Here is an 18,615-nt window from a genome sequence, read left to right as displayed (position 1 = left end):
AAGAAAGAAAGAAAGAAAGAAAGAAAGAAAGAAAGAAAGAAAGAAAGAAAGAAAGAAAGAAAGAAAGAAAGAAAGAAAGAAAGAAAGAAAGAAAGAAATATTCCCGTTGATGACACTTTTTGTATTGGTATTTTTTTATCGTTATTGGGATAAATGCCAGAAATTATCGTGATACATTTTTTTGTCCATACCCCCCATCCCTAGTGTGTGTGTGTGTGTGTGTGTGTGTGCAAACTTCACCACCAGTTTCCACAGCGGTTAGACTTCGTGTAAAAATGAGTTTCCCAGCTCCAAAGCTGCTTCCCTCCTCACCAGTCGTGTCACATGTCGTATCGGCTACGCATAACTCTTGACTTGTTCAATTATTCACAGCAGCTAAATTCATAACTGATGAAATCCATCCGCTGCCTGTGAAATTTGATATGTGATTGACAGATGCGTGATGCAGAATCCCACCGCGCAGGGACCAATTATTGGATGCTGTCGGCCTCGTCCTGGATTATGTGGAGGAGGTTTTGTTTCTGTTGTAATTAGACGATCATTCACATCACATTGACGCTCTCAGCCTTCGTCTTAGTCCCGGAGTAAGGTTACATGCTTTTGTCTGTGTATTGTGATGACAGACCCGGCGGACGGCTGGAATTTAGTCCTCCTCTTTCTCAAACATTTACACCAGCTGAACACGTACAGAAGTACTGACTTTGTTCACAGAATTGGCTTCGCATACGGTGATGTGTGGAAGAAACTTAAGATATTAGGTTTGACTTACGCTAGATCTATAGATCCGTATGACAGCTATGCAGGTAGCGTGCGTCTGTGACCTACGTCGTAGCACTAGATGGCGGTGTGGGTTCTTTTCCACGGCATTCCAGCTTGCAGTGCTGAGCTTTTTTTGTGTATTTCCTTTAAGAACCCCAGAAATTGTAACGGAACAAATCATTTGTAAATGACGGGAGCCGGTTGGAAGTAATGACTGTTTAGCAACAGTAGCTTAACTGACCTTACAGCAATCTCTCTCTCTGTTCTGAAAATGACGAAGAAGAAGTAGTAGTAGCAGCAAATGCGTGGAGGGAAATACAATGCAACCAACGGCACAAAATGAACCCCGATGTTGGGTTACATTTCTGGGTAGAGGCTTGTCGGGCTAAGGCATGATGTAAGGCTGCTGATTCCTGGGAGGAGACACCCACGTCCAAAGTTACTACCATCTTTGGATCAGCAACACTTCTCACCGTTTATTCTTCTGGCTTTCATTCTTCATAATTTTGTTTCAGCCAATATCTTATTTTTCTCTGAATTGTATTCATTAGGATTCAGCAGCTCCTGTATGCCATAGCAAGGAAGACAAGCATGAATGAGCTGCTGGCAGCAGACTGGCACCGTACCGTGCTCGGGCATGATTGACCCTCTGGTCACCAAGAGCATTGCTCCTCTCAGTCGTGTTTGAGCACAACTGCCGCTTTTACTCTCCACTCGTCATGATGTCACGCTGAAGGACCACTTGGTTCAGCCGAAGCGAACATGGTCTCAGAGAATCAGCGCGACGGAAAACAGAAGGTCTCATGGAAACGCTGACTTGGTTAGGAAGTAGGGCTGTTCGATTAATCGATTTTAAATCGTAATCGCAATTATGTAATTAGAACGATGTTAAAACGTGAAAATCGTAAAATCGATTTTAAATTTTTTTTATTTAATTTTTTTTTATTTAATTTTTTTTACCTTGTCTGCACACATATTAATGATTGATACCATATTAATGATTGATGGAAATACCTCTCAATACCTGCGACAAGTGCCCCATTGGAGAGGCTCTTTAGTGTAGGAGGGGGCGTTGTAACATGCCACCGGGCATCCCACAAGCCAGATGCGGTAGACCGGCTCGTGTTCCTTGCAAAAAACTTGCAAATGTGAATAGCAAATGTAATGACTGACATTACACACCTCTACCTCCTTCATGGGTTGCATTATTATTTAGCATGCAAAGACCCAGTTTAGTTTAATTAGAAAATGTCTTGTTTTATTTAATTGGAAATATAACTTACTGTAAAAAAATAAAATAAAAAATAAATAAAAATAAAAAAATAAAAAAAAAGTGAAAAATCGATTTTACGAGTTTCACGTTTTAACATCGTTCTAATTACATAATCGAGATTACGATTTAAAATCGATTAATCGAACAGCCCTATTGTTAATGTGTTTCTTCTTCTCTTTCATCTTTTGCTGCATTCTTCTTTTTAATTTCCCTTTATGCTGCTGGCTGTTTGCGAACAGCAAAAATTGCTGCCATGGCATGGTAAGCAATGTAGTTTCTTCAGTCGGTGGGTCTGGTGTGGCGCTACAGTGTAACGGAGACACAGCGGCTAAAGGGGCAACTGCACCGTGCCCATACACCTGCCAACTGTACGAGACCACCAATCACAACGTCCATGAGCGCACAAATGAGCGCTCACACCTGCCAAATGAACCGGATGTTAGGGGTCAGTCATGCAAAGTATGGGTGGTCTAATGCATCCTTAAACATTATTTTACTGACTTTGTAAAATAAAGTGTAACACATTATCACATACAGTAGATATAAATGCACAAATGTTCACGTGTCTTGCCTTTATTTCATTCTACCTGGCGTTTTTGTGGAGAAGCATGTCCGTCAGAGGACAATAAAGTTGTATCGTGAACTTTAAGAAAACATATTGTTGGCCCAATAACAGACCAGTAGAATAACATCACATGTCTTCTGGTGTTCGATATCAGAAAAGATCAGGAATGTAAATGGGTTTAACTTGTGTGTTCAACAAAAGAACAATAAATTAAAATAGTTTGCTTTTTTAACCCTATTAATCTGATATTAATATCAGTTCAGTGGTCCCTAATTAAATATATAGTGAAACCAAAATGGTAAACAGAAACGTGTCCATAGCTGGAATTATTTGCTGAATTTGAAAAAAATTGAGGTGAATAAAATCAGTGGAGCTTCAAGATGTTTGGATGATGGGAGCCTTAAAATGGACATGAATTCCTATCGTGGATATGGTCCTCTTTCAGGAGGAAACAGTAAGACGTGGTAAAGGAAAATTAATCACGTTCAAACCCAAAACTAAGAGATGACAACCAACGTTCTGTTGCAGTGAGTGCTCAGGCCCGGAAGAATAAAGTTGTTTGGAACTTAAAATGAAGTGAGAAAATAAATCCATTGAATAAATGTTTTCAGTCCTGTCTTTGGTCTTAAGCATGAAGAAAAACTTAATGAACCCCTCTTACTGTAATTACATGTCCGACAGGACTCTTAGAAACAGGAACTCTTTTAGCTGGCCTGTCATCGAGTTTTCACTCCATACAGACATGAAAGACCTGGTGGAAGCAGGTAAACATTTCTGCCAAGTTCAAGGTATGTTCAGTGTTTGATGGTTGCGTGCGTGTATATATATTTTTTCAATTAAATGTTATGTACAATATATAGCATTTATTACAACATAAGTTGTCTCTAGGCGCTTTCCATAGACCCAGAACATGACCCCCGAGCAATTATTACATACACATAAACATAACATAAACAATGCTAAGGAAAAACTCCCCTTTAGATATATATATATATATATATATATATATATATATATATATATATATATATATATATATATATATATATATATATATATATATATATATATATATATATATATATATAAAATGTCCATCCTCTGTACTTGGTTGATAAGGATTTGATATTTCATGCAATAAAAGAATGAGGGTTTTGTTAACAAGACAAGTTGTGTCATCAGACTCTGTATGAACTATGAAGTCTGTATCACTCAAGTTTTTGTATAATTTCAGGCTGGCAAATTCGATGGGGATGTATGCTTGATAAAAGTATATGACAGAGTGGCTGGTAATAAGTGCACTTCAGCTCAGCTCTTTTCACATCAGTAATAGGCTCTGCTGTGAAGTTGGGGAGGGTTGTTTTCATGATTAAGGTTTCTTAATATCCATCACGGGACAGTTTATTGAAATAAAGTTGATCAAAGTGAACATTACATGGCCATTTCCAGCCACGTTTGCCTCATGCTGGGTACCTCTACATTAGCGTTGAACTAATCATGCATAGAAACATTTTGTGATGATGTTGGAATTAATAAGAAAGATATATTTCATCTTCGTTGAAATCAAGATGAAATTCTCCTTAGTTTCTTTTATATTGGTTTAATTCTCTGAAGAGCGGTGTGCCTTGTGAGCACACAACTCCTGTTCTTGTGGAGAATTTGATAATTTGTGTTTTCTGCATTGAACTACAACATCTTGTGAATATCCCCCTTTTTTGAGGTTATAGTGACGTTAAGTAAGAATTCATCGTTGCAACACTTAAGATAAATCCAAAAGCAAAGGTAACCGTGCCAAGTCCACTTTAAGCAAGTATTTTCCATAAAACACTCTTTTTAGGGTTTTTTTTGCTACCAAGCCTGACTACCCACTACCAAACCAATGCAGTGGGACCTCTGTCACAAAAACACCTTCGTTCAGCACATAGTGATGTTATGTACAGTTTCAATCTGGCATTGTTCTGTTGGTCAACCCAACCAAGTTTTCCTGATTCCTAAATCTTACTCAACAGGCAATGAAACAGTTAATAAAAATATAGTTAGCAAAAAGAGAAAAGAAAAATAGAAGCGTTGGCGTTGTGACTGAACACATTCAGTTTTATTTGATTCACTGCACTAAAATACTGCAATATGTCAAAAATAGTTTCACTTCTTCTGAAAGTATTTTATCTTGAACCCTTTGCTGAACAGCATTGTTGAAGAATGAGAAGAAAACAGTTTTTCCAACAGAAAATCCTTTTTCTTTTCATCCCATGAAGTTGACCATTAGACGTATTTAGAGTGAACAGTTGCTTTGTTCAGAGTGTTGCATGTTCTTTGCCCAGAGGGCCACCCACTATGCATTTACTGTGCCTGTGCAGCAAGTTGTTAAACTAGCTCTTTACAACATATCTCCCCCGTATTTTCGTTCCTTGAGTGCCCTCTGGATAAAAAAGCTGTTTCATATCACAGGTTACAGTTAACAGGTTAACAATGTTAACCCACAGGATCATTTCTGACATTTCTGACATTTCTGGGGATTAAAGTTTCTAAGCTGCATCTCTGCACAAGTGACTGGAAGCCTTGCAGACATTACGTTATCGAGTTCATATGTATCAACAAGCGAAGCTATGAACATGCTGCGCTGGACTTCATGTCAAAAGCCACAAGAACAACACACAAACCTTGAGCTTTTGTCACTGACTTCCATTTATAGTTGTGGAGTATCTCTGTCAACCAGTCCCAGGAGCAGTATGAGAAACCAGTCTGGACAAGAAAGGGAGGCCTGAATTACTGTGTAACCGCAGTGCACTAAAACAGGCTTCTAAACATCATTGAACAACAAATTGCACCATATAGAGGAGGGACAACTTGTGCTGGGATGTTTAGTTTATTTCCTGATACATCCAGATACTACATTACAGTAAAAATGCCTTGATAATGCACTTGACATCATAATGAAAACATTTGTTTGCAATGCAGTTTGACTTTAGTTCCTTTAGCAGGATTTTGACCATTTTTCAAAATCCTGTCCCCCGTGGTATATGTATATATATATATATATATATATATATATATATATATATATATATATATATATATATATATATATATATATATATATATATATATATAACAGAAATACTTTTGTTGAAAACCTAAATCAACATCAGCCTATATCCACAGTTTTCTAATTAGGATAATTTGGCAAAGAAAACTAGTCAAGTGGAACAAATTACCCCTCTCTGCAACACACTGAAAGCATCTGTATTGTACACTGAAAACCAAAGCTGCAGTAATTCTGGCTATCAGTCAGCAGGAGAGATCGCTTTTCACTGCTGTGACAAAAGGAGGAGGAGGAGTCAAGAGAGTAAATATTGCCAGGGCAGCCAATAAGGAGCAAACCACCCTCTGTTCTCCCCCTTCACTCTTTTGAATGGGGCACTCCTCTTCACTTCTCCTCTCTGGCTGGTGGAGTGTGTGTGGAGACAGAGCAGGAGGACAGTGTGTGTGTGTGTGTGTGTAGTGGCTGTGTGGACATGTCAAACCCCATTGTGGCAGCCTGATCCAGAGGGTGGACGTGGTTGATGCTTGACATGATGAGGATGAAGTCTGGACTTTTTCTTTTGCTGGCCCACTGGGTGGTCTGCAATGATGCTTGGTTCTGGTCCCGGACTCCTACTACAGCACAGCCCCCAACAGTGGACCATGAGGGCTCTGGCATTCCAGCAGGAAGTGGAGAACTGCCACTGGAAAGCAGTGGGAAACTTGGAGGAGAGCTCATTAACGAAGGACTTGTGATCCAAACAGCTGTGCCGACCTTGGATGAACCCAGGGATCCTCGGCCGACATCTGTAACACCTGCTACACCACCTGAGAAAGAACATGCAACATCAGAAAGGGCCACTGCAGCGACCTCAGCGGTCATACGTAAACCTGGTAATGGCACATCTTCATTCAAGGGTATGGGTTCTGTAGAATCTAATCATTTACAATTAGTGGAAACTCAATTAAGATTTGATTCTGAGATTGAGTCTGAACTGGCTTCAGAGGCTGGGTCTGGCCATTCACCCACCTCCAGACTAATGTCACAACTAGTTTTTACAACAGGGGCTAGTAAAAGTTTAAGTTCTGGAGTAATACCCACCGATCATAAGGGCTTGGATGGTAGAAGCAGTGCAGTATTTCAAGAAGAAGAGCAAAAACTGGATATCCAAGAGACAGCTTGGACAGTTCATAACAATGCAGGTGAGGGACATAATCTAGGCGTCACAAAGGCAGGACAAAGGCTTGATTCTTATCCAGAAACCCTCAACAGCAGTAAAGAAAGTTCTGTTGGCAGTCAGGATGTTTTATTTAAGACTAGTCAACCTCCATTTGCCAACCAAACTCTTACTCCATTGGAAACATCCTTAACAACCCACAGACCTGCTCAGACAAAAACACCAGACTCTAACTTAGTACCCATAGCGAAGCAACCTCAAACCAGTGAAGCATTAGCTTTGACTGGTCTAACTGGTCATGTTTTAGATGCTGCTCAAGCATCAGTAAGTGAGAAAAAGCTAAACCAAGCAACTTTAGTCAGCCAGACAGAATCCTCACAGTGCTTGTTGCTGGATACCGACCTTCCTTTCTGCTCCTACATGGTTGGGGAAAAGTTTGCTGTCCCCAATTACTTCAACCAGAGCACTGTAGAGGAAGTCAGGGCATTCCTGAATGAGTGGGCATGGTTGTTGCGGTCACGTTGTCACCATAGTTTGGAGTGGTTTTTCTGCCTTCTCTTGGTACCCAACTGTGGCCCGGTGGTCCCGCTGACGGTGTTACCCTGCCAGAGTTTCTGCCAAGTCTTACGGGACAGTTGCTGGACGGTCCTGGATGAGGGACGCCTCCCTGTGGAGTGCCACGCCCTACCAGAGGAGGAGGATGGGTATCAGTGCTTGTCAGTTAGTAACCAGAAAGGTAATCGCTGGTGCAAATGGATCCTATTCTGGGATTCTTTTGAACCAGTTATACAAATCTTTACTCCCCTCCCTTTTATTGATTTATTTTTTAACCCAGTACCCTGCCACCACCCAATTAATTGATGTACCTTTCATAGACTAACTATGTAATGCTTCTCATACATTTGTTTTAATTATCAGGCGTATTAGTCTTGTTGACGCAAAGATGTTGAGGCTACAGCCTAACAAGCATGGTGCCATCCAGTCATTGTGTTTAACTTGTTGCATGTATGTGTTTCCCATGTCCTATACACACATACACAAAAACCAATTCAACCTAACCACATTTTATGTTTTAGTTAGTTAGAGTTTTATTGTGTGCTTAATGTGCTCATTACTTCTTTTTTTTCAAAATATGGCATAGGATTTAGCTTTTGGATGTTATGATGACATACCACACGTAAATGTGACTTAGAAAAAGCCCTTTGTTCCAGCTGAACCTCAGAGACCCGGCAACAAAAGCATACGGTTGTAACCTCAGAAAATGCATCCTTATCACAAAAAACAATGATTTAGGATACTATTTAGGAATCCAAGTAGGAAAACTGTTTGAATCCCATTGTTTTGATGAGGTATGTTATTATTTTGTCTTTTTTGCAGCCCATAAAGTGTCTGGATGGCAGAAACTAAGTATCACAAACTCCTAACCGGATATATGGGTTCATGTCTGACAATTCAAGGGCATCAAGGGGGCACGGTGAAAAGAAAATGTACATTTTAGTTTTTTCTCGTCTTGAGAACTGTATGGACGAAAACACATCCCAAATCAAATACCAAAACAACAAATTTCCCTAATATCCACTTTGAAAAGTTTTCCACCATTTTCAAGAAACTGAAAGTGAAAGTAAAATGAACTTGTTTCAACCCGTTTATTCATCTACAGACCATCCTTATCAAAAATAGTTTAAAGAAGTCAGAGGACTCTATCGATTTCAAAGCTAGGTTTGAGTCAAATCTGTATGGGTTTTCCAACGAATCGTATTTATACCAGATGTTATGGTGCAAAATACAGCGTTCAACTATGGGTTGCCACTGATAGGAATCTGTTTCAACCACCAGTGATCACCGCCTGTAGGTATATGTAATACAGTATATTATATTTCTTAAGAGGATGATATACGAATTGCATCATTCGTTTTGACAAAGCAAAATACAGCATTTTCTAATCAATACATAAGACCTCATCAACGCATTCTGCAAGATAGAAGCCTGTGTTCTCAAAGAAGTACATGAGCAGATCCTTTTTGACAGTTGATGGCGTGCAGGCTGCTGTACTGAATGTGTCTTTTCAGGAACGGACAGTTTAGCTGTCTTGTTTTCATGGGCAGGTGTCAGACAGACAGCAGTTTATTTAACTGCACTGAGAGGTAGCATTTTAAAAAGTTAGACTTGCTAAGGCTAAAACAAAAGAACACCAGGGTTTCTATTCTCCATGAAATGATGTACATAATACAAGTTGATGTCTGTTGTGGACAATGAACCTTTGCAATTAGGGTTTTTAAATGTTAAGTTTAAGTGGCTACTAATCCCCCAAAAATATATTACTAAAGTTTCCCAAGAAAATCATGTCCCAGGGGATTGAAAACAAAAAATTAGCTCTTAGTACTAATGGTGAATGATGATTTATGACACCTTTTGTTTCTTAGTTTTGTATTGAACAATCTTATGTGAGAAAATCCATCGAATCCATTGAGAAAACTTGATATAATGAGCCTTTCTTTGCTTTAAAGCTCAGTCACGTTAACTTGCTGTCTGTCCTGCCCCCACTCTCATTTCATATCAGTGGGAGTCGCAGATTGTCTTTTTACAGCTGGGCTATCTTTCACACACTTTGCTCCATTGACAGACACGAGTAGACATCATGTTTCTGGTTCCATCGATAAGACGCCTATCAGGTCCAAGACAAGCTTGAAAAGGGTTTGAATAGACAATAGAAGTTGGGGTCCTGCTGTCCGTTGTTCTGACCCTGCGAAAAGAACTTCTGCACATAAAAACTCAGGGCAGTTTTTATTGACACTCCAGAGGTATACAGCCATTTAGTCACTGAGCAATACATCAACTCTCTGCACCCGAGATCTCCTGATGCAAAACCGTGCCCGTGTTCAGATGGTGACAAGTCTATTTGCCTCCAAATCCAAACGGGTTGCTCATAAACTTAGATAATTATAATTAGCCTGTTGATGGTAGCCTGTTAACATTGTGAGCATATGCCAGTGTTCGCTGCAGAAACCACAGTCACTTGTAAATTTTTACAAGTGGGTTGTATAAAGTCTCTCATGAGTGACACTCTATAGATTTGTCCTTTCAAACCAAAAGTAGAAAAAAAGAGCTTTATTTCCGTGTGTATAGGTTTTATTAGTGTAGCATCTTCAGGACTGTTACCACCCACTAACAAGTCCTTTGACCCCAGATCAGAACCCTCATTATCTCCAGCGTCTGGGAAGCTTCAGACACTTTCATTACCTATGACTCTGCTGGCTGGATATGTGGGAGGAGTGCACTCATTCTATGCTTTTACGTTGGGCCTTAAGACCGCCGCACTCCCACATCATTTAGCTATGACCTGTCATTCAAGAATGCTTGATGATATACCGCCTTCTTTGTCAGTTGATTGTTTTTGGGATGAATTCAAAGGAAGGACACAAAATAAAAGGAAATCTGTTGACTATTGCCAATAGATGTGTATGAATGTACGGGGGTGATTACTGTGGGAAGACTGTAGCGTTATCGGTGTGCATCATGGGATATCCGGGTAGTAGGATTGTTAGGGCTTAGTGGCTCTTTAAAGGAGCTTGAGGCCGGATTGTGGCAAGATTTATGAAAAAAATCTGTATACATTTTAAGTTTTCTAGTAATAATGTCAGATGAAGCGTTCCAAACCCAAAAGAATGAGCCCTCTAGTGTATCTCTCCTTTGCCTTGAACAGGCTGTGTGCTGCAAAATGTGCTGCAATTCGGTCCCGATTTTCCCGCGCTGGGCTGTGGATGTGACGTCACATGACGCTGCATGCGCGTTCTCCCCGTTCTCCCGTGCCGGCTTCACTGTTGGCTGCAGTACCCCCAACGGCCGTCGTGGTGAAGGGTGGCGATAGAGAGTCTCATTTCTTAAAAGGAGCCTCAAGCTCCTTTAAGTGATTTTTTTCCATGGTTACCCCTTCCCCCTGAATGATGTGCAGTCATTTATATCAGAGTTTATAATCAAATGCTTTTTTTTTGGCAAGTTCTGGGTAGACTATGTATATCCTATGTAATAAAGTCATGATTCATAGTCTAAACTAACAGGTAAGGCTTTTTAACTGAAGTTCAGTCAGAGTTGATGTATGAGAGAGTTGGTGTATATACAACCATCTCTCGGTGGTCCCAGAATATCTACGACTTAAGTCTCCTTTTTGTGTCTTGTGCTCCCTTCGGATATTTGACACTGATTTGCAGCGCCATGGTTCCACTGGGCTGAGACTGATATTGTATCTCAGGACGGGAAGGCCCATAGCTGGCTCCGGTCCTTGGAGGTGGTGCTTGCCAGGGAGTCCTTTTAACTTGGCTCTCAGGAGGGTTCCAATTATGGGCACAGTGTGGTCCAACTCCGCTGCTGCCAGAAACCCATTGCCCCTGCTGGTTTGTGTTGCCCCAGTACAAAATGAGAAGTGATGAGGCTATGTTGCAAAAGGTGGCTCGAATGTTTTAAAGGCTCATTACGGCAGTTTGGATGTGTATTGAAGTCATTACAACACATGGCTTTACGTCTGTGAATATCAGAGGCTATTTCTTTTTTCTTTTCAGGCTCTTACAGCTTATGTTTGGGAAGGCAGCAGCATGGTTGCCTCAAAATGTCTTTGTCCTTGTAGAAGACAGAGTAGTAAACTTGAACGATTCATCCTTCCACAAAAAGTACGTTTATCCTCTTTAGTGGTTTAAAATTACAGCATGGTTTCTGTGGAGTGAGTCTTTTTGATTCAAACAGACCTTATATTTGGATCTGCAATTCACAGAAGGTCCTTTGGTGAAAGTAAAATAGAAATGTATTTATGATCTGGATCCACACTTTCACTGGAGTTATATTTCTAATGAGCTCAGACAACTTTTATAGAAACCTGGTTTGTGCATTTTAAGTTTCAAGTTTAAGTATTTCAACATCAACAATAAAAATTATGAAATGAATAGTTTTTTTACGTATTCGTGGCAAAATATCTGCTGGTACATTGGTGTTCAACCCTTTAATGCCTGATATTTAAAATGATAACACAGAAAATCCTCTTTATTTTAGCTGAAGTGTTTATCATATATTGAAATTGAAAACAGCCATCGAACATTTCCAAGTAATAAATATTCTGTTGTATAATTATACATAAATTGGGTAATTCTATGCATTTTTAGTTGTCTGTTATATCTTTAAAACTTTTTTCATGCCTCAAATAGGATAATTCCAGCATTATAGGGTTAAAATCTTCACAATATTAAAAACTTTGCATGTTTTCTCAGTTTTTCAAAATAAAATCTGCTTCCATTCCACTTCATTTCATTGATGTTAACTTAACATAGAGCAGTACACATGACCCCCTCTTAACCCCGGAAACAACCAGACATTCTGGACGTCAAACAAAATGATGGCACACATGATAAACCAATGTAACCTCCATATCATCCAACAAGATTTGTTTCAGTTTTAATGAAATGTCTGGCAGGCTCTACAGCCATCATTTAAACTGCAAATGCATTAAGGTTGTGACACTTCTTTAAACAATCATGGGATAGTATTCTGTGAACTCTGACACTCAGACGCAGGGCCGCACCACAGAGCAGCTTCATGCGGAGCGAAAGGGAAGTTTATTGCCCCCGCCAGCAGACTTCGAGGGATGTTTGAAAGGATTGTCGGGGGTAGTTGGCTGAAGCTGCAGCGTTCTCTGACTGTCCAGATGTTCAAGTGTTTTCCTGTGGATTATGTATGATTGTGTATTTCCTTAAGCAGCGTGAAGAGTTTCACCCTGTATGTACAGCTTGAGCGGCAGGGTACCGCAGAGCGTGGCACCCCGTCCGAGAATGCCGTGCGAATACAAAGAGCTGCTTTCCTGGTCAGTAAGCGGTCGGCTTGACAAGACAAACTAGCACCATAAACCCAGCACTGCTCCATTCATCTCGGGCTCCTTTTTTTGTGCCTAGCTGACCTTGAAGCTGTCAACGTTCAACAAAGGCCATTTGGAGAATCCGAATTGAGATTACACTTAAAATGCTAATGATGAAGCCTTTGTGTGGCCAACAGTTTTTGATCTTTGACGGGGGAAAGACTGGCTGGCTCTGCGCCGACAGTGATGGGCACTTCGGGTCTACTTCAGTAAAGACATTCCCATGGAAGTCTGAAAAATTACCTTTGGATAGGGTAATGTAATCATCAAATTAGTCTCAAAGGGGGCATCCGGCACCATTAACCACATACTCTTTTGGAGTAAAGAGTAAATAAACAACTTCTGGTTCACATGAATGTTAATTTTTTTTCTTTTTTTCTTCATTTTGAAAGCTCTAAGTATATTTCAAAAGTGCACATCTGTTCAGTGGGCGTGATGAATGAAGGAGATGGTTCCTTCATTACAACTTTGGAGAGCTGCGTATCCTCTTTTCCCTGATGGATGTGTATGCACACATGAGCTTTTGGCAGAAGTTTTCAAGAAATCGGATGTTTAATTGTACAAGAAAGAGTCATTGTGGAGGGAGGACAATGAGGCTGACTCATCTGTTTGCACAGGAATGATCCTGACTGTGTTTGTGACCAGTTCCCCGCTCTGCAAGTCCTGAAAGTCCTCACGCTTACTGAAGACACAAGTTATGATCTATTTGAATGACTTGTTTCCCTCAGATAGAACGGATTAACGAACCACAGCAGTGTAAACATTTTTTCAGTACAACTGCTTTCACCCACACTACAATCAATCTCTATACATTTTATACAAGGCAAGTTATATATTGTCTGTGGCATCCATAACAGAAAATAATTTTTCGGTGGCGTGGTTTCCCACATGCTGGAAATCACAACTGAATTACTGCAAGGTTTTAACATTTTCAGCCCCTCTTTTAGAAACGGAGCCAGTCACTTTCAAACATGTGAGTACAGGCCCGGTGAAGAGACCCCCAAGGTCTCCCATTTCCACTTTATCTAAGTAAACATCTGCTTTGCTTGGTGCAAATGACAGTTTATTGTTAACTACCATTCGTGCCGCGGTCAAGCTTTCCCCAAAGGATCTGTTTGTGTCATTTCACAGTGAATTGTGCTAGGTTTAGATAAAAACCTCTGTATTATGCTCAGGTGTGAAATGATTCTGCAGTCAGACGTGGTAGATAAGACGTGATGTAAAGGATTTTGGGAAGACAAATATTCACTTTTAACTTTGTATTTAGCATGCACTTGTTTATGGCATTGTATGATCCCGCAGGATGCTTAGTAACCATTATTTTGCATCTGTATCACCTTCAATATTTGACTTCCAATTTTGTTCAGATGTGGAAGGTTTCCATGGGAATTATTGGGAATATATGGGACCTGATGGGAATTAAACCTGCAAAGTTAACAACCTACAGCCCGAGTTTGCGTGACTTCTTATGGCCAAAAATAAGTGTTTGTATTCATGTTTGTATTAACAGTTAAGTCCCTTTAAAACACACATGTTGCATTTAATTCACAAAGAAGTTTCTTAACTGAAGTATTTTCTGAATTCCACATCTTAAGACAGGAATTCAGCCCAGTATGGCTTTATGGTCGTAAACAAAAGGAAGAATATGTGATTTCAGCCAGACATAAAGTGTGTTAAAATTCCTAACAAAACCAACAGTTGGCCCCACTGATCTCCTACACTTACGGCAGAGGGGAGGTTTTGAACTGAGTGATGGAGCTCACACACCAGGTGGTAAAACAAAGCATTTCTTCAAAGCACAAAAACAAAATATGCCATGCGTTTTCCAAAACAGTCATTTCTGTGATTCCTCTTTCATTGCTTAAGAAAACAACATTTTTAGTGAAGGAATGAAAGGTTTACGTTCAGGATTAACGATGTAAAAGCAAAGCCTGTGTGCACTACATGAGTCACTTAAAAAATGCTTGTTGTGTAGCTGGGATTTCCTAAAGGTGTGCAGTTTAATGAACGGGCCCAGCCAGAGTCACCCGGGGTGATGGAGGGGTGATGGCCCCTCCATCATGGAGGGGTGATGGAGGGGTGATGGAGGGGTGCGGAGGGACTCGCTGGAGGCCCAGCTGTTTGTCGTTGCGTGCCCTTGAGTGGTGACATTTAGCAGATGTCACACAAGTCGGAGGAGTTCTGCTTTTTTTAGCATCCTTAGGAATTTGATGCACAGACGTCCATCTGTTCCAGTCTGTAGCATTAGATCAGGGTTAAAGTTATGGAAATTGGAGAGTCTTTTTTGGAAATAAGGAAATGCAACGAGGTGCTGAAGTATCTTGCAAGTTAAATCAATTAGAGTCACAGTGTAAAGTTTCCTTAACTGCTCCTTCAGGAAGGTGGAAGTCCCCTTAGCAGGACTGGAGCCTTTCTTACTCATATGACTTTTATGTGAATGCTCTTGGTTGACTTCGCAACGCTTTCCGGATTTGCTCTCAAAGTCATAAAATAGTTTGTTTGTGTTCCCTGCAGCAGATATGCTTTCCCAGGATCCTTAAAAAAAAACAAAGAAAAAAAAGGAAAGGTGTTAATGCTCTTAGGGTCTAGCGTAGGCATCAGTAGACCTTCTTGCATCCACGAGAAACATTCTCACCTTGTCTCCCACCAACAGCCGCTGGTCTAACTCCTTCCTCAGCCATGCTGCCCTCCACTCTAACCTCAACGTCATCTTATCCTTAGTCCACACTGACATTTTGTTTCTCTTTTCTAGAAGACAACGGAGTCTCGCTGCTGCAACTAATTGGGGATCCTCCGCCAAATGAAATCATCCGAGTCTATGGACCAGACAACACCCCCGGTTACATCTTTGGTCCAGATGCCGTCATGGGCCAACTGGCACGCGCCCACTTCCCCAGCCCCTTCTACCGAGACTTTTCCTTTATCTTCAACCTGAAACCCACCTCTGACAGGGGCGGCGTCGTCTTCTCCATCACAGATTACAAACAGCAGATCATGTACGTGGCTGTCAAACTGTCGGCCGTGCAGGGTGGCCAGCAGTATGTCATCTTGTACTACACAGAGCCCGACTCCCAGCAGTCCTACGAGGCAGCCCGCTTCCGGGTGCCCTCCATGAGGGACACCTGGACCCGTTTCGCTATCGCTGTGAGGGATGACAAGGTGATGTTCTACTACAACTGTGACTCAGACCCTCAAGTGATGCGTCTCGAGAGATCCCCAGATGAGATGGAGCTGGAGGGCGGTGCCGGCGTCTTTGTCGGACAGGCTGGAGGGGCTGACCCTGACAAATTCCTGGTATGTATATAATATACAGCTCACCTTTATAGCTAAAGCTTCCATAATGGATAAACACTTGCAGAACTGAGGAACTCGTCTTCTTACACAAACACACAAACACAAACTGATGGGGCAGAGCTCCTGCTGAGGGAAAGTTTGGAACATTTCAGTTTAGTGTTTTGATTTTATGTTGATGTAGTCATGTGAAACACTTCAGCTGTATGACTCTCATGTGATTCATTTAATTGAATTGGTCCAAATCATAACATACATGTCTGTATCACGTCACCATCTTCTGCAGGTTTCTCAAAGACTTCACTGTAGCAACGTAATTAACATCAGTCAGTTGACTTGCATGAATATTACCAGTTGACCACCACAGTCCAGGGCAGCTGCAAGGTTGTAGTAATTCACTCACGGCTAAAATAAAGAAAATGAGTTATGTTATGATTATATTATGATTTCATTATGAGTTTTTCTTATAGATGACATTTCACTTCAAAATCATTAAAAGGACGATTTAATAATGAATGACTGAAAAAAACGCTCTTTCATAATAGCAACAAGTAGGGCTGTTCGATTTTGCCCAAAAATAAAATCTCGATTTTTTTTCTCTCAAAATCCGATTTTCGATTACGATTACGATTATTTTGTGAATTGACAAAAGGCAAAGAAATGATTTCAAATATGCTGTTTTTGCACGTTTTCTCAGTTTTTCAAAATAAGCCCCATTGGGCTTTAAGTGCAAACTTTGCTCTTATTAAACCAAAAATTAATGAATAAAGTGCAAAACTCTGTAAAATAAGTTGAAAAAAAGTTTTAAAAAATATAATAAAATAAAAAGTTTTATCTCTGAAAAAAAAATCAGCAAATCAGCACTTGCAAACATACAGTAAGTTATATTTCCAATTAAATAAAACAAGACATTTTCTAATTAAACTAAACTGGGTCTTTGCATGCTAAATAATAATGCAACCCATGAAGGAGGTAGAGGTGTGTAATGTCAGTCATTACATTTGCTGTTCACATTTGCAAGTTTGAACACGAGCCGGTCTACGGTCTACCGCATCTGGCTTGAGGGATGCCCGGTGGCACGTTACAACGCCCCCCCTCCTACACTAAAGAGCCTCTCCGATGGGGCACTTGTCGCAGGTATTGAGAGGTATTTCCATCAATCATTAATATGTGTGCAGAAAAGGTAAAAAAAAAAAAAAAAAAAAAAAAAAAAATTAAAATCGATTTTACGATTTTCACGTTTTAACATCGTTCTAATTACATAATCGCGATTACGATTTAAAATCGATTAATCGAACAGCCCTAGCAACAAGTATAATCCGAGATAATGTACAGTGGCAAGAAAACATTTGTGTACCTCTTGAAATTAAATGGTTTTCTGCATTAGTTTGACATCAAAAAACATCTGTTCTTCATCTGATTCAATAGACCAACACAATGTGCTAAAGGTGATGACGCTAAAGGCTTGAACTCATCACTGGAGTCTGCAGACATCAGTGCTCAGTCTGGAATACTCGGGCCATTGCAGAAGCATGGCCAGAGCACTGCGGAGAAAGTTGCCACTTTCTAAGAGAAACATTTACACACAACTCAAATTTGCCATAAAGCATGTTTGCAATTTCCAAAACTATGCTGCACTGCCTCTGTTTCTAGATTACCTTCCTTTAAGTGGGAAAAAATGAATTCCAGAAAAAATATCGCTAAAATATCCCACATAATTATGTCAGGGAGGCTATCTCCCAGCTGAAGCTTAGATATTTGATAATGTAAGACAGTGGTCCTGGCTATCGAAGTAAATCCACCACAGACTGGTTTAAAAAAAACAACTGAATATGGTCCTTTTGGAGAGGATTGGTCAGAGTCCAAACCGTAACCCAGATAAATGCTCTGGGATTAATGTTCACACCACGTGTCTACAAATGTGTCTGAGCTGAAGCAGTTCTGTGAAGACGAATGGACAGAAATTCCTCCTGAATGTCCAGGTCTGATCCAGAGCTCCTGAAAGTCCTTGCTAGAGGTCACAGCTGCCACAGAGGTCTGAGCAGCTACCACCTCCAAGCGTTCACTCACTTTTCCTCCAGCACTGTGAATGTTTAGTGTTCAATAAGGACAAAAAAACATTGGTCATTGTTTGCGTCATCAGCTTAAGCTCATTATTTCTGTTGTTTTTTTAGGACTTACATAAAGACCAGATCACACTTCATGCAATATTAATTCATTTGTATCTTTATACCATCTATTACAATACACAATTGTCTTCAAAGAGATCGTATGAAGGCAGAACAACTTAATTCCACAAGGTTCACATACTTTTTCTTGCCACTATACTTATCTCATGTGGGACACTTTAGAAGAAAGATGTTTCCTAAACAGCATTTTTCAAGGAGACTTTTTCCCCAAACATAGCTGACCAATCTGCAACAATTTATTGACTTGAGGTTGGCCTTCAACTTCTGCAGTTTTGAGAATTCAATTTCAGTTATTAAAACACAAAGACATTAAAGGTTCTTTGAGGATAACATTTTTTATTTATGTTTTTGAACCATCAGAGTCACACGGGGCTGGGGCAGTTTTTTTTTTTTAACTTCATGGACATTTCCTTTCAAAAGCCGAAAGCACATAGCAATGACAG

At 40.2% G+C, this 18,615-nt stretch overlaps 1 protein-coding gene across 4 annotated transcripts in view; it reads left to right on the top strand.

Annotated features, from left to right (window-relative positions):
* Window positions 1-18,615, top strand: part of col18a1a (collagen type XVIII alpha 1 chain a) — a 98,084-nt gene that overhangs the window by 45,513 nt on the left and 33,956 nt on the right. For 2 of the 4 annotated variants that reach the window (XM_061723905.1, XM_061723906.1), the window contains one exon: window positions 15,445-15,986. In XM_061723905.1, coding sequence (XP_061579889.1) covers window positions 15,445-15,986 — 542 coding nt within the window. Of the gene's footprint in view, window positions 1-6,047; window positions 6,537-15,444; window positions 15,987-18,615 lie in introns of those variants that run through there. The other 2 variants (XM_061723904.1, XM_061723903.1) reach the window with 2 other exon arrangements.

Source organism: Cololabis saira, chromosome 6 (genome assembly GCF_033807715.1).
Source record: "Cololabis saira isolate AMF1-May2022 chromosome 6, fColSai1.1, whole genome shotgun sequence".
Lineage (NCBI taxonomy): Eukaryota > Metazoa > Chordata > Actinopteri > Beloniformes > Belonidae > Cololabis > Cololabis saira.
This window is presented reverse-complemented; position numbering and strand designations above follow the sequence as displayed.